Below are 24,955 nucleotides of genomic sequence, written 5' to 3'. Positions count from 1 at the left end.
TGCTTATAATCATGAAACGACAATCAACCTTTGGTTTATTCTGCAGAGGAATAGCATTGAATAATAGAGGAGCAGCATGTCTCAATTCTTTAATCTTTATCTCCCCCGTCCATAATTATAAAACACACCTCATTTCCCACACTTTCTCCAACACTCGGAATTCTTCCTCTGCGAAAAATTTACAGGTTTCGTATTCTTGTCTTTACGAAGATGGGAGTGGTAAATGATTAGGCTAGCTAGGAAATAAAGCTTTTAAGCTAAAAAATAGCTCTCTAGAAAAACTTTTTTCATAATTATTCTGAGAAGTTTTGTCATTACGGTAGGACGGAGCAAGAAGCTTTTACTTTTTATCTTATAATTTTTTTTATTTATTTATTTATTTTTTTGGAATTGAGGGGCCCCCTAAATCCGTTCCTGATCATGGCGACATTTTTGACAAATTTTGATAGTTTGGGGTGTTAATAATATAAATTAAATGATTAAAGTAATATTTTTTTTATAAATTTAAGTTTTTTAGATAAGTTGTGATTTAAAATAGGATGAGAATAAAAGTCTTGAGTTCGAACTCTATCTTCGTATTTATTTTATATTTTATCAAATATTTCATATGTTAGATTTCACTTAATTAAAATATAAATTAAATGATTAAACTTATTTATTTTTGTGGGCACTAATTTAACCGAGAGAACCTTAACAAATGGATGGTACTTCGAGAGGGTTAGTGAACATTTTTAATACTTTAGAAAACCAATCCAAAAACAAATGACGCCATGTTTGAGCAAAGAGCTGTGGCCTTATATATATATATACCTTTTTGAGCCCCTTAAAATGACTGCTTTCATTGTAGTGCTAGCTATAGTAAAAACTGGAAAAACGCATAAAAATAAAAAAAAATAAAAAATAAAAATAAAATAAAAATAAAAAATATGCTAAAGATTGTTAAATATGGTTCAAATCTTAATTTTCCGCCCCATTATGACCATGTGTTTCATTCTTGCTATCTTTTTGTCCACCTACTTATCCTTGGTTAGGGATGAAAATGTGAATGTGATTATCACTTTTAAATATCTGAATCCGCGCGATTATTATTGTTATTATTAGCTATCTGTATATGCAGTAATGGTAATCGAGATTCGGATTATTCAAAGAAAAGAGAAAATAAAAATAAATGTATTGAGGTATAACTTTGAAATAATTATGGAAAAAATTTAACATAACCTAAATATCATAAACTTACTGAATCCAAAACGATGTCATTTTAGTGAATTTAATTAAATTTATAAATATATATATATATATATATATATAAAGGGAATGCGGATGTGATTATTAACGACATTTGCATATTCTAAAACCGCATCCGCATTCACATTCGCATATGCAGATAACAGTTAGGTGTGAATAGCGGATACAAACGGTTATTATCTGCTCACATTTTCACCCTTACCCTTTGCCTTACTGAAAATTCCAACGTCAATTCGTTCGAAGTATTAATCCTTAATTGCCAGATTTAATTTAGGTGCTGTAAAAAAAGTTATAAGCTTTTTTTTTTTTTTTTTTTTTTTTTTTTTTTTTTTTTTTTTTTACGATTTTTTTCACGGTTTATATTAACTTTAAGTTTTTTAGAGAGTGAAATTAAATCTATAACATTGAAAAAAATTACAATAAATATAGTTGTATATATTATATGGTTATGTTTAGTGTATATATATTGTTGTAGCTTTGATTAAGTCGATGATGATAAGGATATTGGATCTTCTTATGAGCTTTGAAAACATATGTATGCAGGTAAGAAGTGTTTTATGTGGGTCGAGCCAAAACCAAGTGTGTTTATTATGAACCTGGAACAAATAAAAGATATTTTAACAAAGATAGGTCTCTTTCTGAAGCAGCCTACAAATCCACTTACTATGTTGCTAGCATTGGGAGTCGTGGCCTACGAGGGTGAGAAATGGGCTAAACACAGAAAGATTATCAACCCTGCATTCCGTATCGAAAAGTTGAAGGTTAATTTATTTTACTTTCATTTCTTTGTTTAAATCCATTCGGATTCAATACTTGTGTCTAAAACTACGTCCTCGTTTGTTTCGACGTAAAACATTTTTTCAAAAATAATTAGATAAGATAACGTTTTTTCTAATTTTGACAATTAGAGTCTTGAGTTTTATTCGAGGGATAAATTGGTCCCTCCATTAAGTTTTTCGTCCAATCTAAAATGAAAAACTTACTAATCATATTGTACATATCAGACCCATGAAAATGTGCATGTATATCCCGATACACGTTAGCCTCCCACATAGGCAATTATGTTAAAAAATATTATATAAAACATATAAATAAAAATAGAAAAGGAAAAAACAAAACAAGGGATAGAGATTCAACGCCCTCCACCCCACAAAGGGAGGCGGTGGAGGGTGGCTCCACCTTTGCACACCTTTGCGGGGTTGAAGATCCACCCCCAGTGCCCCTTCTTTGAGGTGGGTGTGGGTGGAGCCACCGTCCTCTGTCTCCCTCTAAGGAGGTGGAGGGGTAGTGGTGAGGTGGATTTCCAACCTTTTTTATATTCGTTATCTTTTTAAAATTTTTTTTTTTTGGGTATAATGGCTTACGTGGCAGGTTGACGTGGATTTGCATGCACATGTCAAATTTTCATTGGTCTGACATGGACAATATATACGATAATTGACACTTTCTCTGTTGAAGGTTTGATGGAAAATCTTACAGAAACCTATTTGTCATTAATTATAAGTTAGGACTTTAACTGTCAAAATTAGAAATTCAGGTATTCACCTGTTTCAAAGACAAAACTCAAAACCTTTTGATACAATTTCCCTGAATTATCTTTGAAAACCACATTATGTTAAGTTGTTGAAAGATATAGATAAGCATTCTAAATGAGACCGAGTTACACGAAGATGCAGGCTAACAAGATGCTATTTCCTGCTATCCCGTTGTAGATTCTTATCTAAGACTTGTATCTTATGAGATTTAACATAAAGACATTTTCATGACAAACTCCAAGGCTAACTCCCATCGATCGGGAATCAATTTCATGCTGATTCCTCTGGATGGCAGGAACAAACTTGGGACTACCGAGATCGAGAAGAGCGTGACCGAATCCCGTGGCGTAGGGAAGTTCACGAGGATTAGAGATTCCCCAAAGACAGGCGGGAAAGGAGCTGAAGTTAGACACGGCATGCGAGTCGAGAAGACCTCTCGGGACTAGCACGGCAACCAGAGAATGTAAGAAAGACCTGTGAAGATTTCACGAGTCAAAGAACAACTGATGTGTTGGTCCGACCGGGGCTCAGAGTGATCCAAGCGACCAGCACCGATAACGCATGGACGGAACACTCAAGGAAGTATTATGTGTAATCCTTATGTACTTTGAACTTGAGCAGACTTTTTTACTCAAAAAGTGAAGTCCACTTTTCCCTTGATTGATTGTTGCAGAGCATGTCCTGTTGGATGACAACTTCCGAAGATATTCTCAAGAACGCCACCTTCCGCGGCTTGGAAAAGGGCCTAGACAAGCGGTTGCCCCCGCGGATCGGCCGCTTTAGGCCGGATGGGGGCAGTCGTAAAATTTCTCCCTTTGGATAAGGGCGTCCTCCTCAGACAGGAGGTGGATATAGCGGTTGCTTCTCGTGGATCAACATCTCTAAGTTGGATAGGGGGTAGTCGTAAAATTCCTCTCCCTCCAACAACAGGGGTCCTCCTCGGATAAGAGGTGGATAAGCAGCTGCTCTCGTGGACCGACCGCTTTAAGCCGGATGGGGGTATTCGTAAAATTCCTCCATTCGGATAAGGGGGGTCCTCCTTGGATAGGAGGTTAATATAGCGACTGCTTCCTGTGGACCAACTTCTCTAAGTTGGATGGGGGGTAGTCGTAAAATTCCACCCTCTCCAACAACATGGGGGTCCTTTTCGGATAGGAGGTGGACAAGGCAGCTGCTTTCTGAGGACCAACTTCCCAAAGTCAGAAAAGGGGCAACTCGGAGATCGGAAGCGGTTACTCTTCCTCGGATAGGAAGGCAGCCCTGACAGACACTCTCCAGGTAAGACTCTCCAGGTATAACTCTGACAAATTTGCAAAAATTCGTTTAAGTTGAAATGGTGATTTACGAATTTTATTGTGACAATTCAACGAAATTTACTTTGTTCCGAGACTATTGTTGTTTGGAGTTGATTGGTCGGCCACCCTCCCTTGAATAGGGAGGGTTGCTTGGAAGACCAAATAAAGACCATCTCGACTCGGGCGGACAGGCAAACTCTTGTTTCCTAAATTACCGAAGGGAAGCTCGGTATTACCGATGCCCCTCATTGACAAATTTGCAGACACCGGATTCATGGGACTTGTTAAAGTCTGCATGGACACTCAGGTCTAGCTACCCTCCCTCTGAGCAAGGAGGTAGCCCGGAAGCCAGTTCTGGCTGTTGAAGGGTAGGTCGGCATCATCATACCCATGAAATACAAAAAAGGCAACTTTCTATTCAAAGGAAAGTTTTATTGTTTCATTACATGGATTTGTAACTTTTATTACAAAGAATTTGGAACAACAAAGTTTACAAAACAGAATCGTACAAAGCAGACGAAGCCTAAGCTATCTTGGCTTCGGTAGACACTCCTGGAGTCGACAACCTCAACTCCACCAATGCCATTGGTCGTAGTATCGAGTTCTTGTCTAGAAGATAAGAGCAGAGTCTGCCCGGCATATTGCAAGGGCGCAAGACACTTTCACTCCAGTCGGAGACATTCAAAAGAGTAGATGACCAGTAGCTACAAACATGGCATCTGGAATTCGAAGTGCCCCTCTTCACGAATGCTCCTGAAAAGGCAGGGATTAATGGATTAGAATTACAATACATTGCGAGAAAGGCAGATACCAATGGCGACTCCTGTCATTGAAAGTTTAGGCTTGTGAAGGCGTGAAAATAGTCTAATGCACGCCTTTTACCTTCCTAAGCCTTTATCCATAGAATATGGCCTGTCTGCCACCAATGGACCCCACCAGGCCATCAATGGCGTGGAATCTATTGGTAGAAAGACAAGTCATATCGATGAACCCCAGACTTGGGTTGGAAAAAATCACACAGACGACTTCATCCACAGGATCTTCTAAGGAGAGACGAGGCAAAAGAAAGCTTGGGGAGGCCGAGAAGGAGATTTTGCTATTTCCAGTAGCCGATTTAGGCTCGTAGTTACACGCAAGAGCCTTCTGCACCAACTTTTCCTACCCAAGGCTCCGTGCACAGGGTGTCCATCATTAGGAGGCTTGGGTAGGAGAAAGTTGTGTAGAAAACTCCACTTGCGGTATACTCAGAAAAAACTCGCTCGGAAAGAGTTTGACAAAATTGAAGGAAGAGAATGGTATTTATAGAGGGAGAGTCATTTATGCATTTGCAGATTGCGGGGCAATTAATGCACTGAGCATTTATACAAACGCAAGAACCGAAAGGGCGCCCATCAGTATTTCGGCCTTTGCGCTTCCCGTCAACGAGAAGAGCGCATGTGATTAATACAGGCCCTTGATCCCACCGATTCAAGAATTGGACCGTCATCTACTTAAAATGCTTCAGAGGTAATTATGGCCGAGAGACTAATCCCCAGAGTGATCCAGTCTGTAAATTATCTTCACCTCAAATGCTTAAGCTAAGATAATTAGGGGGTAACTGTTGGGGAATTATCATTCCCAAGCCCACGTGAGCTATGATCAAACTGAACTTGAGCTGATATACTATAGTCGTAATGGAGCGGTCGGATGGATAGTAGACCGGGTATAAGGATCTATGTTCAGGGAGACCTACCAATCATCTCACTGGGCACGCATTCTCAATAGCCGAAGATTAGTGGCCAGGCCAAGGATGTCACCTGCTCAACGGATGTGGAGATTCTGGAATCTCCAGCATTTATTAAGCCAAATACTCAATAGGGTCAAATCTGGCTGAAAGGAAGGATAGACGTCAAGTCCAGCCACTGTTCATACTGTACCAAGTTACTATGCACCTCACATCGGATGGTTAGTAATCCCGGAAAATAGGGAATCCTCCACACATCAACTACTTCAAAGGGAAGTATAAAAACACGATAAGACGAGCAGGTAAAAGGGGTTGAATATATATTCTTATTCACTTTTGATAAGAGCTCTCATTGACTTAGGCATCGAAGGAGGCTCGGCCGGCCAACCACCGGCGCGCCCTTGCTGTTTTGTAGGTCCTTGTTTAGCCGACCAATCAAGAGCAACTTCACCGCGCTAGTCTTAAGAAGACTAATCAAGAGCTGATATGTCACCATACCGGAAATTGTACCAACAGGATTCAATGCCTATGACCTTTGAATCATAATGGAATAATGGAGGACATGTTAATCAATCAATGATTTCTAAGAATAACAAAAAGGCAGTGAAGTAGTTGTTAGAGTTCAATCAATTATTTAGAAAGAGGGAATGAAGGCTGATTAGAGTTATCATCATGTTATAGGTTATAATTTTCAGCACTCAAGTCATCTTGCTTCTTATAGATGACCTAATTTTGCTCTTAGTTTTAACACAGCTTTTAGGGTTAATTACCCATTCCCCCCATGAATTACCACTCATTTACAAGTTGCCTCCGTGAAGTGACATATGTCACACTCAGCCATATTGAACTACCATTTTGTTACCAAAAAACTCGGTCGTTAGGAAATCTCATTAAGTTGGACGAAATCTCCATCACATGCCATTTTTTAAAATTCTCGCTATTTTGCCCTTGTTATGAAGGGGTAGATTGATGGTTATAACCTTTTTTAACATGTTCCAACCTAAAAAATTATCTATATGTTGAAATTACATTTCTAACCTGAATTAAGCACTGAAATACCCTTATTGACCCTAATTACTCTAATTAAAAGACTGTATAAACCCAAAAAAAGAGTAAATAGTCATGTGTGTTCCTTAGTAAATGTCAATAGAATGAGACATGATACGTTTACAACTTCTATACAACTCTAACAACTTTTTTTTTTCTTAAAAAAAAAAAAAAAAAAAAAAAAAACTAACAATTGAATCTCTTTTCCTATATGTGGGTTCTACATATCCAATGGTTGATTTTAAAAAAAGTTGTTGGAGTTGCACAAGAGTTGTATAAAAGTTGTAAACATATCATATCTCCAATTGAATAACCTAAGGAGTAAAGTAAAAGTCAAATCCTGTCATCTTCTAGGACTCTAATCCTAGAATGACACTATGAGGCTGTGAGTGAAGGACACTGCGGGAGACCCACGCTTGAAGTTTGAAACTCTATCAAGATCTGCTCTTTTGCATCGTCTATCATAAGTGTAATATCCTGAAGCATAAAATAAAATAAATACATTTATTTATGCGACAAATCCCGCTTTATAAACTAACACCTATGTTTTAGTTAACATTAAAATAATTTCATTAAGTGCTACTAATCAAATTTTTCCCCAAAAACAAATTTGATATTTTCATCATTCTCCAAATCTAAACGTTCGACATCCCACTAGAATGTTCAAGCTGTCTTATCCCTGAATGTTCGAAGTATATCCCGAAGGTTCGGCTATGCTTGAAAAACATTGTTAACTTTTTAGCTACATTAGTCATTCTTATCCACCCCTCACGCCCATAATTAGAGAGAAGCCAATCTGTGAGAGTTAATTTGTCATTTCAGTCTTTGCTTAAGTGCAAGTTTTGAATGTTTAAGAAGCATATCTTAAAAGGGACACTTGCCAGCATTGTAGACCGCTACTTATTACAATTCTGCTTTTATATATGACTAGCTCATAACCCGCACTGACGCATGGGATTTTTCATTATAATTTAATCTCAAAACTTATATCACAACATATCCTAGAAGTTTAAGAGTATAAGAATGAATGAATGAATTTAATAATTTAATTTTACGTATTAAGTTTTGAGAATAATATCCAGATTAAGAACATATCCTAGCATAGGTACTCAGGATCGAAAACGCAACATTATCAGGTTTAACCCCCTTCTCAAGCATCATCAAGTTTAAGCACATCACACTATTATTAAGAAAAATTACAGAACCTTGTTCCAAAATTCTATGTCCTGACCTAAAAAAGATTAGATGGTTGTCTGAATTCCAATTAAAGTAAAAAACAAAAAGAATGCATTAGAAAAAAAAACAAAAATTCCTTGAACCATCTCAATCAATGTAAATGTGTGATGGACCATCTAAAAAATATAAGGAAAAAGTCTCAAAAGTCTTGTGTTGAAAATTGACTAGTCTTGTGTTAAGTATAACGATTTTGTTTGCAAAGCAATTTGATCAGCATATCATCATCATCGGATTCTAAAGACATGGAAGAATGTTGAGTGCAGATTTAAAGACATGGAAGAATGTTGAGTGAAGATTTGTTCGTCTTTTGTTTGTTGATTATCGAAGGTTTTATTATCTTTTTTAGAATTGGCTGGAGTTTCCTGTAATCGTTAAATTTCATTAGAAGATGCATTAAATTATGTAGGAAAAATATTGTGTAGATATATATATATATATATATATATATATATATATATATATATATATATATATATATATATATATATATATATCTTAAAAAAAAAAAAAAAAAAAAAAAAAAAAAAAAAAAAAACATATAATGAACGTCACCTTTTGGATCTGAACCTCTTGTGAAACCGGTGGTTCAAAGATTTTCGAAATAGTATAATTCTCCAATCCTTTTTTCAAATTATAGTCGTTAAGTTGCAATTGGAATATATATTCTTTGGAAACTATTGTTTTCACTTGGTAATATATTGTCCTTCAAATTCTGTATAAATATAAAAGAGCAAATGTTATAAGAGGTTAGAGTATGTTGTATTATTTTTTGTTTACTTTTTTACTTTATTATGTATTGATAATGTAAATTTTTTATGTTTTCATTTCCTCATCTTGCATGTCTGCATGTTCTTTTGTAGTCTTGCCTATAAGCTGTTTAGACTTTTTGTCAAACACAATGAATGTTGTTAAATCAGTTGTATCTGATACTTCTATTTGTACCCTATACCTGTTTCATTTCCAAATTGGTTAGTAGTAGGAACTATATATATACATATATATTCAATAGCATTTGTTGTTTACTTTGAGACAGAAAATTTATGTTCCACTTTACTACGTTCACACTAAAAAGATCATTCTTGCATGTAAGACGACCAATATAATACCATCCAAACTTGTTGTCTATTCTACTGACTTTGCATAAACATGTAATTAATGTTTCCTGCAATATTAAATTCTTTGTCTGGTATCATTGGTGGTTGATCAATCTTCAATTCTTTAATTTTTGATATCGTGACATTGTTCAACCCATTCATTAAAAAAAAAAGGGCTAGTTTCCATTTTCTTAGTAAAAAATAGTTGTACTTGTCAAGAACTCTAACAATTTCGGGAATTTTAAGGTTGACGTACACCTTTGTGGCACTTGTTGATAATAAGTTGTATTCACCTACAAAAAACTCAAGAAATCCATGCATATACAAAGAAAAATACGCATCATATGGTTTTTAAATATAGTAAATAAAATAGTTAACGCTGAAAGTTGGGGTGTAAACCTGAAGCCGTCCCCGATTATTAAAAGCCATTAATCGACTTCAGAACCGGGGACTTCGGTTAACCGGGAGTTACCCCGGTTACCCGGGTGAAATCGGTTATCCGAACCAATTACTTGAAAAAAAGAATAAAACCTCGTTGATTAAAAAAAAAAATGAGGGAAAACTTGCTCAATGAATAAAAAAATAAAAATAAAATAAAAATAAAATAAATAACGCACCGTTTTGACTGAGATAATGGCTTACAACTGTAAGCCATTAGCTTGCCTCTGGATGCCCTCCTCTTCTTATCTCTTGCCACGTTGCTTCTGGATCCTTCTACCCTTATTCTTCACACCACATTACACTTCCACAGCCTTATTCTTCCTTTCTTGTTTCTCCACTTTGAAGCCCAAGAGAATAAGCCGCTGGTCCACCCTTTAAGACAACCGTTGTCTGAAATACATATGACAGTCTGAGAGAGAGAGGGAAGAGAGAGAGAGCCGAGAGGTGGGTGTTTGGTTTTAGGGTTGAATAGGGGATGAGCCGATGAGGTTAGAATTTCAACGATTTGCGTTCTCTTTTCCTATGGCTACTACTGATGTGAGGCAGAGTGAGGCCAGATTTGAGATTTGAATAGTGTTTGAAATAAATTTTTTTTTATATATATATATATTAAAATAAATTTAATTTAATTAATATTTAAATATAAAAAAAAAACAAAAAAAAAAAAGACCGCACTTAAATTTGTCGCTTGAGAAATGCCAAGCGGTGTGAGTAGTGCTTACAATCATGAAAGGACAATTGAATAGTGTCAAACACGAGACTTCGTAGTATGAGTGGCATGCCATCTATTATAAACATCAATCTTTATATAAATTATTTTTATTTTTCTTATTATTATTTTTTTAAATTTTATTATTTTATATTTTTGAATCAAATGGCAAGTCATTCTATCTATATCTAATAAGTTATTTAAAAAAAGCTTTAAAATATATTTTACAAATAAATAATAAAAAAAAGTACTCTAATTGACATATTAAATAAAAAAAATACAATAGAAATATTAAAATAAATTTAATTTAATTAATATTTAAATATAAAAAAAAGACCGCATTTAAATTTGTGCTTGAGAAATGCTTGACATCACAATATTTTTTTTTTTTAGAATTTGATTCCAACCTATTGTGTCGCAATCCTATGAGATTGTGACACATTTCTCAAAATGATAAATCTCATGGAATTGTGACACATCAGATTGAAACAAAATTTTGGAAAAAAATGTTTGAATATCTAGCATTTCTCTTGTTACTTTAGGCCTCAAAATTTATCAAGCGGCATGAAGAGTGCTTACAATCTTGTAACGACAATTGAATAGTGTCAAACACGAGACTTAGTAGTATGAGTGGCATGCCATCTATTATAAACATCAATATGACAAATACATGAATCTTTTATATTTAATAAGTTATTTAAAAAAGTTTTAAAATACATTTTACAAATAAATAAATAAAAAGTGCTCTAATTGACATATTAGATAAATATATATATATATATATATATATATATATATATATATATATATATTAAAATATATTTAATTTAATTAATATTTAAATATATCGAGCGGCGTGAGGGATTGCTTACAATCATGAAACGACAATCGACCTTTGGTTTATTCTGAAGAGGAATGGGATTGAAAAATAGAGGAGCAGCATGCCTCAAATTTCTTTTAATCCTTATCTCCCCTGTCCTTAAATGATATATAAAACACGAACACCTCATTTCCTACTCTTTCTCCAACACTTGGAATTCTTCCTCTTCCTCTTCCTCTGCGAAAAATGGGCGTATCACTACTTGCGATCTTCATTCTTCTGGTTACAATCCTTACGTTGGGGTGGAGGATTCTGAATTGGTTGTGGGTGACGCCCAAATACCTGGAGAGGCGGCTGAGAGAGCAAGGGCTTGCCGGCAATTCCTATCGCCTTCTCTCCGGAGACTTGAAGGACAGCTCCCTCATGTCCAACCAAGCAATTTCTAAACCCATCACTCTCTCTGATGATATTTCGCCTCGTGTCTTGCCCTTCGTCCATCACACTGTCAAAACTTACGGTACGTCTACCAATTTTTGTGACAATTTTTTTTTATTATTTTCTTGTTATATATATATATATATATACGAATATTTAAAAATATTTTTAGAAACATGTTTTGGTGTTCATGTTTAGACACCGATTATTATAAAAAGAAAACAGAAAAAAAATTGACGCTGATTTCCAATAGGTGGAACCGTGGAAGAGATGAGGCAGGTGGATCTTCTTTCGAACACTCATTTTTTTTTTTTTTTTTTTAAAAAAATAGAAATAAAATATAAAATTTTAGTTTTTTAATTATAATTTTTTTAATTGAAAAATGACACGTGACATGGGTATCATAGATATATTTCGACAAAATTGACATTTTTGAAACTTTTTGGTAGTTTGAGGGTAAGAGTTAAAGTATTGGCAGTTCGTAGGGTTACTTGCAAAACGGTCGGCAGATTAGAGGCTAAATTGTAACTTTTTCTAAAAAAACCATGAGGTGGTCAAAATCACCTCCAAGGGCCGAAAAAAAAAATAAAAGAAAAAAAAATAAAAAGAAAATAAAAATAATGTTAGGGTATGACCTTGGTCACCCCCCATGGGAGAGGTCATGGGCCAAAAAGAAAAAATAAAAAGTATTAAGGTTTAGCCTTGGGGTGGCCGAACCTACTTCTAGGCCAAACCCGTAGCCCCAAAGCTTTTATGGATGGATTCCGTCACCTCATTTTATTTTAATATGGGGCCACCATACAACCTACACCATATTTATTTTAATTTTTGTATAGTGTTTTTTTTTTTTTTTTTTTTTTTTTAATATAATTGACAAATGACATGTGGCACACTATAGGCATATTTCGATAAAAGATGTATTTTTAAAACTTTTTAGTAATTTGGAGGCCGAGTTCAAAGGTCAGTAGTTTGAAGACTATTTCCAAATCAGGTAGTAGTTTAATGGACTAAATTTTTATTTATTTTTTGCCACCGGTCCCCCTCAGCTGACTCTCTCCGGCCTTAAACTCGTCGGCTCAAAACCCTTCCAAGCAAATGCCCTTGAACACAAATTCCTTAAAAACTAGAAAAACTCTACACATTCTGAGAAAGCCCATCGCCCAAGAGTCAAGAACTACATCCTTTTCATCTTCAATTCCAGCTCTGCGCACTCCCGTCCAAAACTGGTGCGCTCCTACGTAGCTTAATCCATGTTTCAGTTTTTAAAAGCTAGAAAAACTCTATGGTATGAAAAGCATTTCGTACCGTGAGAGTTGATGGCTGGAAGCCATAAAAACTTAAAAAGAACAAAAAAAAAAAAAAAAAACTAGCTAGGTGTTCAAGCTTTATAGCCCACGTCTGCAATTGAAAGTAGTTTAGTCTAATTCTTAGCTTGATTAGTGTCTAGAAGGTCTTAAAAAAAAGTGCTAGTGTCAGTAAGAAATTATCAAAGCCCTTGAAGTCTTGGACGCTCAAATCCACATTTGCGTATATAAAAGTCATAATTATATGAAAATAGGGCCCTACACTAGTTACTTTAGAATATATTAAACTGAACTTTCGAAACTAGTGACAAATTCAATGCAATTTTTAGCCTTAATTATCTCTAATAAATTTGCTTGAGTGTGGGGGGTTGCAAAGAGAGTGCTTAAAATAAAGCAAAATGACAGCCTTCTGGTTCTTTAAAATTTTAAGGTATATAATTAAAATTTTACACTGATTTATTTATAAATTTACTATTTAATAATAAAATCATCTATGTTGATTTTTATATATAGACCATTTTTCAAAATTAATTGTTGATGAATATATATTTTTTGTTACATATTTTAATTGTATGAAAATATATCATTATAGTTAAGATTATAAACAACAACAATGATTCATTAATTTTAATAAGTAAATTAACGCTAAGAGTGAAAAAATAAATTACAAGTTACATTTATATGAGTTAAATAATAATTAAAATTTGCTTAATTGTTTATTTCTTTTGTCATTTACATTTTTTTTAATATTTTTAATCAATTTTTGTTAAATTTTTTTATTTTTTTTATTTTTTCCCCCTCTGAATCGAGATCCTGGCTCCGCCACTATATATATATATATATATATATATATATATATATATATATATATATATATATACACCTTATTGAGCCCGTTAAAAAGACTGCTTTCAGTGTAGTGCTGGCTATAGTAAAAACTGAAAAAACACATGAAAAAAAAAAAAAAATTGCCAAAGTTTGTTAAATATGGTTTAAATCTTAATTTTCCGCCCCATCATGACCATGTCTCTCAGTCTTGCTATCTCTTTGTCCACCTACTTATCCTTGGCTAGGGGTGAAAATGTGAATGCGGTTATCACTTTTAGATATCTAAATCCGCGAGATTATTGCTGTTATTATTCGTTATCTGTATATGCGGTAATGGTCATTTTGGATTACTATCCAAATCTATATGTAAGCTTAAATAATGCGGTTATTACTATATACAAGCTTAAATAATTTAAAATTTCACTTGTTACACAATTCATGATTATCATCCATAGAAGATCATTGTTTTATATAGTAATAGAGATTTAGATTATTCAAAGAAAAGAAAAAAAGTAAATGTATTGAGGTATAACTTTGAAATGATTGTGAAAAAAACTTAATATAGCTTAAAGATCCTAAACTTACCGAATCCAAAACGACATCGTTTTAGTGAATTTAATTAAATTTACATTATATATATATAAAAAGGAAATGCAGATGCGGTTATTAACGACATTTGCATAGTCTAAAACCGCATCCGCATAACGGTTAGGTGTGAATAGAGGATACGGACGGTTATTATCCGCTCGCATTTTTACCCTTACCCTTGGCCTTACTGAAAATTCCAACATCAATTCTTTTGAAGTGTTAATCCTTAATTGCCAGATTTAATTTAGGTACTGTAAAAAAACTTATAAGTTTTTTTTTTTTTTTTGTGATTTTTTTAATGGTCTATATTAATTTTAAGTTTTTTAGAGAATGAAATTAAATCTATAACATTGAAAAAAATTATAATAAATATAGTTGTATATATTACATGTTTATGATTAGTGTATATATATAGTTGTAGCTTTGATCATGTCGATGATGATAAGGATATTGGATCTTCTTCTGAGCTTTGAAAACATATGTATGCAGGTAAGAAGTGTTTTATGTGGGTCGGGCCAAAACCGAGTGTGTTTATTATGGACCCGGAACAAATAAAAGATATTTTAACAAAGACAGAACTCTTTCGGAAGCCGCTTATAAATCCACTTAGTAGATTGCTAGCATTGGGAGTCGTGGCCTACGAGGGTGAGAAATGGGCTAAACATAGAAAGATTATCAACCCTGCATTCCGTATCGAAAAGTTGAAGGTTAATTTATTTTACTTTCATTTCTTTGTTTAAATCCATTCGGATTCAATATCTGTGTCTAAAAAACTATGTCCCCGTTTGTTTTGACTTAAAACGTATTTTCAAAAATAATTAGAAAAAATAACGTTTTTTCTATTTTTGACAATTAGAGTCTTGAGTTTTATTCGAGGGATAAATTGGTCCCTCCATTAAGTTTTTTGTCCAATCTTAAATGAAAAACTTACTAATCATATTGTCCACGTCAAACCCATGAAAATATGCTTGTATATACCAATACACATTAGTCTCCCACATAGGCAATTATGTTAAAAAAAAAAAAAATTATATAAAACATAAAAAGAAAAATAGAAAAAGAAAAAACAAAACAAGGGAGGGAGATCCACCACCCTCCACCCCACAAAGGGAGGTGGTGGAGTGTGGCTCCACCTTTGCACACCCTTGCAGAGTTGAAGATCCACCCCTAGTACCCCTTCTTTGAGGTGGGCGTTGGTAGAGCCACCCTCCTCTGTCTCCCTCTAAAGAGGTGGAGGGTGGTGGTGAGGTGGATCTCTAACCTTTTTTTATTCGTTTTGTCTTTTTTTTTTTTTTTTTTTTGGATTTTTTGGGTATAATGGCTTACGTGGCAGGTTGACGTGGATTTACATGCACGTGTCACATTTTCATTGGTTTGACATGGAAAATATATACAATAATTGACACTTTCTCTGTTGAAGGTTTGATGGAAAATCTGACAGGAACCTATTTGTCATTAATTACAACTTAGGACTTTAATTGTCAAAATTAGAAATTCAGGTATTCAGTTGTTTCAAAGACAAAACTCAAAAACTTTTGATATAATATCCCTGAATTATCTTTGAAAACCACATCATGTTAAGTTGTTCAAAGATATAGATAAGCATTCTAAATGGGACTAAGTTACATGAAGATGCAGGCTAACAAGATGTTATTTCCTGCTATCCTGTTGTAGATTCTTATCATAGACTTGTATCTTATGAGATTTAACATAAAGACATTTTCAACCCAAACTCCATAGCTAACTCTCAAACATCTGGTTAATTAGCACATGTTTGTGATGCAAAACTTTAGGGTGGCATTGTTCAAATTTTTTTGATTGGAAATTGTTTGAATTTTGGTTGTTTGTGATTCCAAGGAATTACTGTTATCCGGTTCAATTGTATTCCCATGAATATGGTCTTATAAATGGTACCTCCACATCAAACATCTGGTCAGTTAGTTTGGGTTTGCGGTTTTAAAATGTGCGATTTAAAAAGTGATTTCAAACTGCAATCTTTAAACATACGGTTAAGAGTTTAATAAAATTCCCGTTTGACTTTTAAAATCGTAGTTTGACTTTTAAAATCGTGCGTTTTTAAAAGTGTAAGATTGCTTACATATATCCAAAGCGGGTGAATCGAAAAGAGAGTTGGGATTCCATTGAAACACTTGAATGCTAATAGTTCTGTTTTCTTTCTGATCTTTTAAATCTTAATTTTACCTTGTGATTGCTGCAGGATATGTTACATGCATTTTATCAGAGTAGCAATGATATGATTAGCCAATGGGAGAGGTTGATTGGTGAAGAGGGGTCCTGTGAGTTAGATGTATGGCCTTATATTGAAAACCTGTCAGGTGATGTGATTTCTCGATCAGCATTTGGAAGTAGCTACACAGAAGGAAAAAGAATATTCCAACTCCAAAAAGAACAAGCTGAACTCATTGTGAAAGCTGCACAATCTGTTTACATTCCAGGATGGAGGTAATTAATGTTTAAAATTTTTCAAGTTTAGCTAGAAATCAGGTCAAGTTAGTTTTTATTGAATTATGGTTAATTTAAGAAATAGTGTAAGCCTGCAAAAACCAAAGGAGTTGGGACAAGAAATGCAGCAAACTTTTGGTCCATCCACCTATTTCAGTTCATTATTCTCACGGTTTTAGTGAAGAACAGATATTATAGTTTATTTGAAAACCATTTTATTTTCCTAGCAACTGATCACAAAAGTAATGAGGAATCACATTCTTATTTCCCTTCTTCGTGCTTTCACAATTTCTAAGATTTGTGTCTGTAGGTTTCTACCAACTAAACTGAACAAGAGGATGAAGGAAATTGCCAAAGAAGTACGAACCTTGCTGAAGGAAATCATTGACAAACGAGAGAGGGAAAGGAAGGCAGGCAATGCTGCCAATGATGATTTATTGGGTATACTTATGGAATCCAATTCTAGAGAACTTCAAGAATCTGGAAATGAAAAGAATGCTGCAATGAGTATTACAGATGTAATTGAGGAATGTAAGCTATTTTACTTTGCGGGGCAAGAGACCACCTCAGTTTTGCTTGTTTGGACAATGGTTATGCTGAGCAAGTATCCAAATTGGCAAGTGCGTGCAAGAGAAGAGGTTTTGCAAGTCTTTGGCAAGAACAAACCAGATTTTGACGGGTTGAATCACCTTAAAGTTGTAAGTATTTCCTTATGCTTAATTAAGATGCATGTTTCAACAATTTTTTTGTTATCTATCTAGTTGATTTATTGAGTTTCTGGTGATGCAGCAGCAATATAACTCCACTCACTGATTAACAAAATCTCAGAAACTTAATTCACAAGTAATCAGGAACAACACACAACATATCAACGATGGCTTCTCACCATCGCTTGAGAAGTCTCATCTCAAGAAAATTGGCTGCTGTAACTTTTTCTCAAAATTGTTCTCTGCTATCTCCTTACAAAAAAATCACCTTAAATAGGATCTAACAAAAGACTAACAACCCTTAACCCTACTTACCTTCTTGGGACCAAGCCCATTATTAGAAAATAAAAGACTAAACCTTAAATACGTAACTTACCAAAAATAAGAAAACAGAGCTTGTAAACCAAGAAAACAAGAAAACAACAGTATCCTAAACATTATTCTCGGTGGTCCACCATCAATCCCCCCCTCCCGGAAAAGAACTCGACTCCGTTGAGTGTAAAGCTAAATACTCCTCAAACAGATCGGGATTAAGACGTTGAACTTCCTCAGTTTTAATCTAGCTATTATTGGACGCAAGGCGGTTCTTCCAACGAACCAGGAATTTCTGATACCCACCCCTTCGTGTAGAAACCTACTGATCATCAAGGATAGCATCAATTTGGTCACGTTATGGGACATGAGTAGGAAGGTTGGAAGGGGGAGCTGCAGTGACGGCAGCTTGAGAGCCCTCCACAGGACTGCCCGGATATGCAGTCAAATCTTCCACATTAAAAATGGGACTAATGGACAGAGTGGAGGGGAGTTCCAAGTGATAAGCATTGGTGCCCAACCGCTTGAGAATCTTGAAAAGACCAGCCCGACGATGGTGTAACTTGTGGAATGCACCCCTGGGGAATCGCTCAGGACGTAAGCGAACCAACACAAAATCTCCAACATTAAAGGTGACAGGACGACGATGGAGATCAGCATGCTGTTTATAATGTTCTGCACTAACCACCAACTGGCGACGTACCTCAGCATGAATACTGTGAATGTGCTGGGAAAAATCCTCAGCACCTTGATTGGCAGGAGAATGTAGGGGCAGGGGAGTGAGATCCAATGGAACCTGTGGTCGACAACCTGTAACAATCTCAAAAGGAGAGAGCCCGATGCTATGGTTAACAAAGCTATTGTAGGCAAACTCCGCCTGTGGAAGAAGCAAGTCCCAAGTAGTGTGATGGTCAGTTACCCAGCAACGTAGTAAATTTCCGAGACTCCGATTAACAACCTCGGTTTGGCCATCAGTTTGAGGGTGAAAAGCACTCGAGAACTTGAGTTTGGTGCCCATTTTAGCCCAAAGAGTTTTCCAAAAGTAGCTGATGAACTGAACACCACGATCAGATACAATAGAGGTAGGAACACCGTGCAAACGCACAACTTCCGTAAAGAACAAGGCAGCTACTTGGGAGGCATCAAAAGTCTTGGCACACGGGAGAAAGTGAGCCATTTTGGAGAACCAGTCAACAACCACACAAATAGAGTCATGCCCTCGTATGTGGTCTTGGGTAATCCGAGCACAAAATCCATGCTAAGGTGAAGCCATGGTTGCTCGAGAATGGGTAGGGGCGTGTATAGGTCGGCGTTTGTCTTGCTGCCCTTAGCAAGTTGGCATGTCCGACAGTGCTTGATAATGGTCAAGATGTCCTTCCGAAGCTATGGCCAAAAGAAACGATCTTCCACCAAACTAATCGTTTTGTCACACCCAAAGTGACCCGCTAGGCCACCTGAATGTAGTTCTTGAACCACTAGTTGCCGCAGAGAGGATTGGGGAAGACACAACCTGGTGCCTTTGAAGAGGTACCCCTTATGCAGGCTAAATTCAACTTCAGTGGCCCTGGGTAAAGTGCTTAGCCGGGTATACAATGGACCAAAATCTGGATCATCCTTGTAAGTGGAAGGGAGGTCTGCAAAACGAGTAACCTTCACGGATAATGTCTAAAGCAGGAGAGACTTGCGGTTGAGGGCATCGGCAACACGATTTTCCACTCCCGCCTTGTGTTTGAGCACAAAAGTGAATTGCTGGAGGTAATCAAACCAACGGGCATGCTTGGGATTGAGTTTCTTTTGTGAGTTGAAGTGCCGCAAGGAATCATGATTCGTAAAGAGAATGAACTCAGTGTGGATTAAATAATGGCGCCAGTGTTTCACAGATTCCACCATCACATACAACTCGAGTTCATAAGTGGAGTACCTACTCTTTGCCTCGTTGAGTTTCTCACTGAAGAAGGCGATGGGGTGGCCTTGCTGACTGAGAACACCCCCAATGCCGGTATGGGACACATCACAAGCTACCTCAAAAGGAAGTGCGAAATTGGGAGCACGAAGGACAGGGGCCTCGGTGAGGAGTTGTTTAATGTTGTGAAAAGCTTTGGCATCAACAATTGTCCATAAAAAGGCCCTTTTCTTCGTACATTCTATAATGGGAGCCATAATGGAACTGAAATTCCTGATGAAACGCCTGTAAAACGAAGCAAGGCCGTGGAAGTTATGGACCTCATGAATGTTGGTGGGAGTGGGCCACTCCAAAATTGCTCTTACCTTCTTTGGGTCGGCAGAAACACCCTTAGAGGACATGATGAACCCTAAAAACTTCACACTGGATTGGGCAAAAGCGCACTTCTTGAGGTTAATAAAAAAACTTTCAAAGCATAGGGTATGCAATACCTGGGCTAAGTGGTCCACATGTTCCTCCAGACTCCGACTAAAAATTAAGATGTGTCAAAGTAGACCACAACGAACTTGTCGATGAAAGGTAGCAAAATCTGAGTCATCACTCGCATGAAAGTGCTTGGCGCATTTGTGAGCTCGAAGGGCATGACAAGCCACTCGAAAAGCCCGTCTCTAGTCTTGAAAGCGGTCTTCCATTCATCGCCAGGGCGGATGCGAATTTGATGATAGCCATTCCTCAAATCGACGTTGGAGAAGATTGTCACACCATGTAACATATCCAACATGTCGTCAAGGCGAGGAATGGGAAACCGATACTTGATGGTAATCTTGTTAATGGCTCGGCTGTCCACGCACATAAGCCAACTACCATCCTTCTTTGGAGTCAATAATGTCGGCACAGCGCAAGGACTAAGACTCTCCCTGATGAACCCGCGTTCCAGGAGCTCAGTAAGTTGGCGATGTAACTCTTGGTGCTCAGTGGGACTCATGTGATATGTTGGAAGATTAGGAAGTGAGGATACGGGGACAAAATCGATGACATGTTGTATAGACTGCATATGTGGCAATGTGCGGGGCAACTCCTCTGGGGTTAGATCACTGAATTCCTCCAGTACAGCTTGTATCTCAGCAGGGTGTGGGACTGCAACTTCTGCAGTGGCGGGGTGGGCAACGAGAGCCAACAGCACTTCTCGCTCCTGCCAAGCCTCCACAAATTGCCTTAATGAGAGTATCCTACTATCGTCACGAGGATTAACAGCAAAGTCTTGTAACTTCATGGGCTGAAGTATCAATCAGCACCCCTTAAAGGTAAATGAATAAGTATTACGATGACCATCGTAATGGACTTTCCTGTCAAAGAGCCACGGTCGTCCTAGCAGTAGATGGCATGCCTTCATGGGAACTACATCACACCACACGGAGTCTTTATAGTTCTTACCCAATGAGAAGGAACTCAGGCATCTACTCCGCACAAGAATTGATGTGTCATCCACCCAGCTAAGTTTGTAAGGCTGTGGGTGCGGTTCTAAGGGCAGTCGCAACCTCTAGACAGTCTCTTGGGAGGCCACATTCATTCCACTTCCGTTGTCAATGATGACATTCAACGCCTTTCCTTGATGTTCGACCCGAGTATGAAAAATATTGGTGCGAAGCCAGCTTTCGTCATCCTTGTCTTCCTTTCGTTGCCCGACTAAAATACGGCGATTCACACACACAGGCAGCGTGGAGCTCTCCAGGATCTTTTCTTCAATTTCATCCTCCGAACGGACCTTCTCCTCCTCCGAAGGTGGAATATTGGGCACACGTTGCTGCGCTTGGGGCGAAAATTCTTCCCCACAAATCAGTGTGAACTTTTGATCTCTGGTGGGACATACCACAACGAAATGGCCTTTGCCTTTGCATTTGAAACATTCGTCCCGGGCCTTATCACCACATGCACCCATGGAGTCTTTGGACTTCCTTTCTTCAAATGAACTCCACCCCGATGAACGGGGCTTCTCATATTGGTTACCCATGGCCTGTTGGTTAGGAGGTTTATCAGACTCCATTGGTGTCGAGCCACTCCAATTAGGCTGTGAACCCTTCAGCATTGCAGGCTGTCGTTGCTGTTCCAATCGGACAGCAAATTGGTAAGCTTCCTCCACGCTCATGAGACGCACGGTAAGAAGTTCTTTACGAATATCTTCCTGCAATCCTGCCTTGAATCGGGCTAGTGTTTGCCAACCAGTTTCTACAATTTGGCTCCGTATGCTCAATTCGTGAAACTTGTTGGTGTACTCATCCACGGTCATGGTGCCCAACCGCAGTAGAATTAATTCCTCAAACAAGGAATCTTCATAGTCCAAAGGAAGGTACTTTTCTTGTAACTTCATCTTCATCTCTTACCAATCAGTGATAGGCGGTTGTTTGAGCCTATGCAACCACTCTTCCACACTGTGCCACCAAACACGTGCTTGCCCCTTTAACTTCAGCTTAGCAAACCGAACCTGTCGGTCCAACGATAACCCCGACCAATCAAAATAGTCCTCAAGAGAGGTGAACCAGTCTTGAAAAGTATGTGGTTCGAACTTTCCTTGAAAGTCGGCAACATCGACGCGAACTCTTCGAGTAGCATCATCCATCCGGGATTCTACACGTTCTGTCCGGTCCATAAAGGGAGACATACCACGTCGGTAATGATACCCACTGTCTCAGGGCAAGTTATGTTGTGTAAACCTCGGACCATGGAAGGAAGATTGGTGCAGCAACGATACATCATGATCACCCTCCTTTTTGCGCTTCTCTCCCGAACATTCAGATTTGTCAAACACGTGAGCCCAGATCCTATCCACCCGTTGATTCGTCACATCCGTCTTCTGATTCAAGGAACGCAACTGTTCCAGGATTTCGTTAAGTACCTCATGCTGCTGTTGGGGTGTAGAGGCGGCGTCAGATTGTCTACCATTGCGTGTACTCATGGCAGGTTGGGATCGAGTTGCTCTGATACCAATTGATGCAGCAGTAATATAACTCCACTCAGGGATTAACAAAATCTCAGAAACTTAATTCACAAGTAATCAGGAACAACACACAACATATCAACGATGGCATCTCACCATCGCTTGAGAAGTCTCATCTCAAGAAAATTGGCTGCTGTAACTTTATTCTCAAAATTGTTCTCTGCTGTCTCCTTACAAAAAAATCACCTTAAATAGGATCTAACAAAAGACTAACAACCCTTAATCCTACTTACCTTCTTGGGACCAAGCCCATTATTAGAAAATAAAAGACTAAACCTTAAATACATAACTTACCAAAATAAGAAAACACAACTTGTAAACCAAGAAAACAGGAAAACAGCAGCATCCTAAACATTATTCTTGGTGGTCCCATGGTTCACCATCATCTAGACCTTCAAAATTGTGATTTAACATGTAATCATAAGACTAGGATATCTCTTAAATAATCTTTAGACAGACACCTCAGAAAACACAACATTATCACCATGGTTAACAAGCGATTTAACAAGCTTAAGGTTTAAACTATTCCATGCTATACTATTTTAAATTTTCTACTCCAAAGATGTTTGTTTTTCTTACCAAATGTTTAGCGTAGTTCTGTGGACATATCGTGAGTCATGCTTGATGCTTTTAAATCACTACTTATCTCAAAAGCTTAAGCTAATATGAATGGATGAATTTAATTATTTAATTTATATTCGATCGGTACTCTTTAATGTAAATAAACATCTTGACGAGAGACGGCTATCCATGGCACAGGTAACCATGATACTGCATGAGGTTCTGAGGTTCTACCCACCAGTAACTTCGATGAATCGATCAGTTGACAAGGAAACAAAGCTAGGAAATTTGACCATACCAGCTGGAGTGCTGATTGCTTTACCCACAATCCTTGTCCAACGTGATTGTGAACTTTGGGGAGACAATGCAAAGGAGTTCAACCCAGAGAGGTTTTCTGAAGGTGTTTCCAGGGCAACAAGGGGCCAACTATCATTTTTCCCATTCGGAGGAGGTCCTCGAATATGCATTGGACAAAACTTTGCTATGATGGAAGCGAAAATGGCTCTGACATTGATATTGCAGCACTTCTCATTTGAACTTTCTTCATCCTATACTCATGCTCCTTTCACAATTATAACTCTTCAACCTCAATTTGGTGCTCACATTATACTGCACAAACTCTAGCAACTCTTAATTTGTAAACCAAGATTTATTACTCAACTCGCTGCTCGTGTACTATTATAGAGCGGGTGCTTTTTCATTGTATTATTAATATATTAGCCTTTGGCGTGCTATTATATATTCGATATCTACACAAGCACATGTGTACAAAATAGTAAATAATTTACAAATTAGATAAGAAAAGGTTGAGTTATTCGTTCAAAATGCAACACATATTTTACCAAGTTTGAAAGGATCATGTTTTTGAACCTCAAAGTAAACCAAAAAAAAATCTCTCACACCTTCTTACGAAGATTTCATTGAACTTGAGGAATGCAGAAGCAGTAACACCAATAAAAGGGAAAAGAAAAAAATAAAGGGTTAAATACCTTCTTAGTACCTGCAGTTACGCCTGGAATCAAAAAGTCGCATCTGTTTCAAAAAGTGTCACTGATAGTACCTGTTTTAAAGAAAAAACCTAGTTGATACTTCCGTTTGGACTTCGTCCATTTTTTTAACGGCAGTCCATGTCACCCCCTTTAAATGCTGACACCTGTCCCAAATCCTACGTAGCGGTGTATCACAAATGATATAGATCCAAGAAATTATTTAAAAATTATCTTTAAAAAAAAATGATAACTTACTTAAGAGCACTAAACTTTCATCCTTTATGAAATAAGATACTTGAACTTCAAACCGTCTCAATTTAGGGTATTTATTTTTCGGAAAGTCTCAATTAGGGGTCATCCGTTAGGATTTTCCGTTAAATCCTACCGAAATTCTCAAAATACCCTTGTGTTTATTTTTTAAAAAAAAGAAATTATAAAAATTTTCATAGATTCAGGTATGCGTATTTTTGTAAATTCCTTTAAATTCTAACCAACACCTAAATCCTAGTATTTTTTTTTCCCTAAAAAAAATGGTATTTTGGTAGGATTTAGTGGAAAATACTAACGGAAGACCCTTAATTGAGACTTTCCAAAAAATGGATACTCTAAATTGAGATGGTTTGAAGTTCAGATATCTTCTTTAAAAAATGGTGAAAGTTCAGTACTCTTAAGTGAAATTCTCCACAAAAAATAAATAAATAAATAAATAAGAAAATATTGGGGGT

General features: G+C 36.8%; 1 protein-coding gene across 2 annotated transcripts; it reads left to right on the top strand.

Annotated features, from left to right (window-relative positions):
- Positions 1-1,891: 1,891 nt before the first annotated feature.
- On the top strand, positions 1,892-23,998 carry LOC133875467 (cytochrome P450 CYP72A219-like). 2 transcript variants are annotated; one of them, XM_062313613.1, is made up of 5 exons: positions 11,254-11,662; positions 14,790-15,007; positions 16,519-16,763; positions 17,074-17,461; positions 23,440-23,998. In XM_062313613.1, the coding sequence occupies exons 1-5, from the start codon at positions 11,392-11,394 to the stop codon at positions 23,863-23,865; spliced, it is 1,548 nt and encodes a 515-aa protein (XP_062169597.1). In that variant the 5' UTR covers positions 11,254-11,391; the 3' UTR covers positions 23,866-23,998. The 2 variants fall into 2 exon arrangements, with proteins under 2 accessions (XP_062169598.1, XP_062169597.1); XM_062313614.1 differs by lacking the exons at positions 11,254-11,662; positions 14,790-15,007 and adding an exon at positions 1,892-2,006.
- Positions 23,999-24,955: the final 957 nt, after the last annotated feature.

This window comes from Alnus glutinosa, chromosome 8 (genome assembly GCF_958979055.1).
Source record: "Alnus glutinosa chromosome 8, dhAlnGlut1.1, whole genome shotgun sequence".
Lineage (NCBI taxonomy): Eukaryota > Viridiplantae > Streptophyta > Magnoliopsida > Fagales > Betulaceae > Alnus > Alnus glutinosa.
This window is presented reverse-complemented; position numbering and strand designations above follow the sequence as displayed.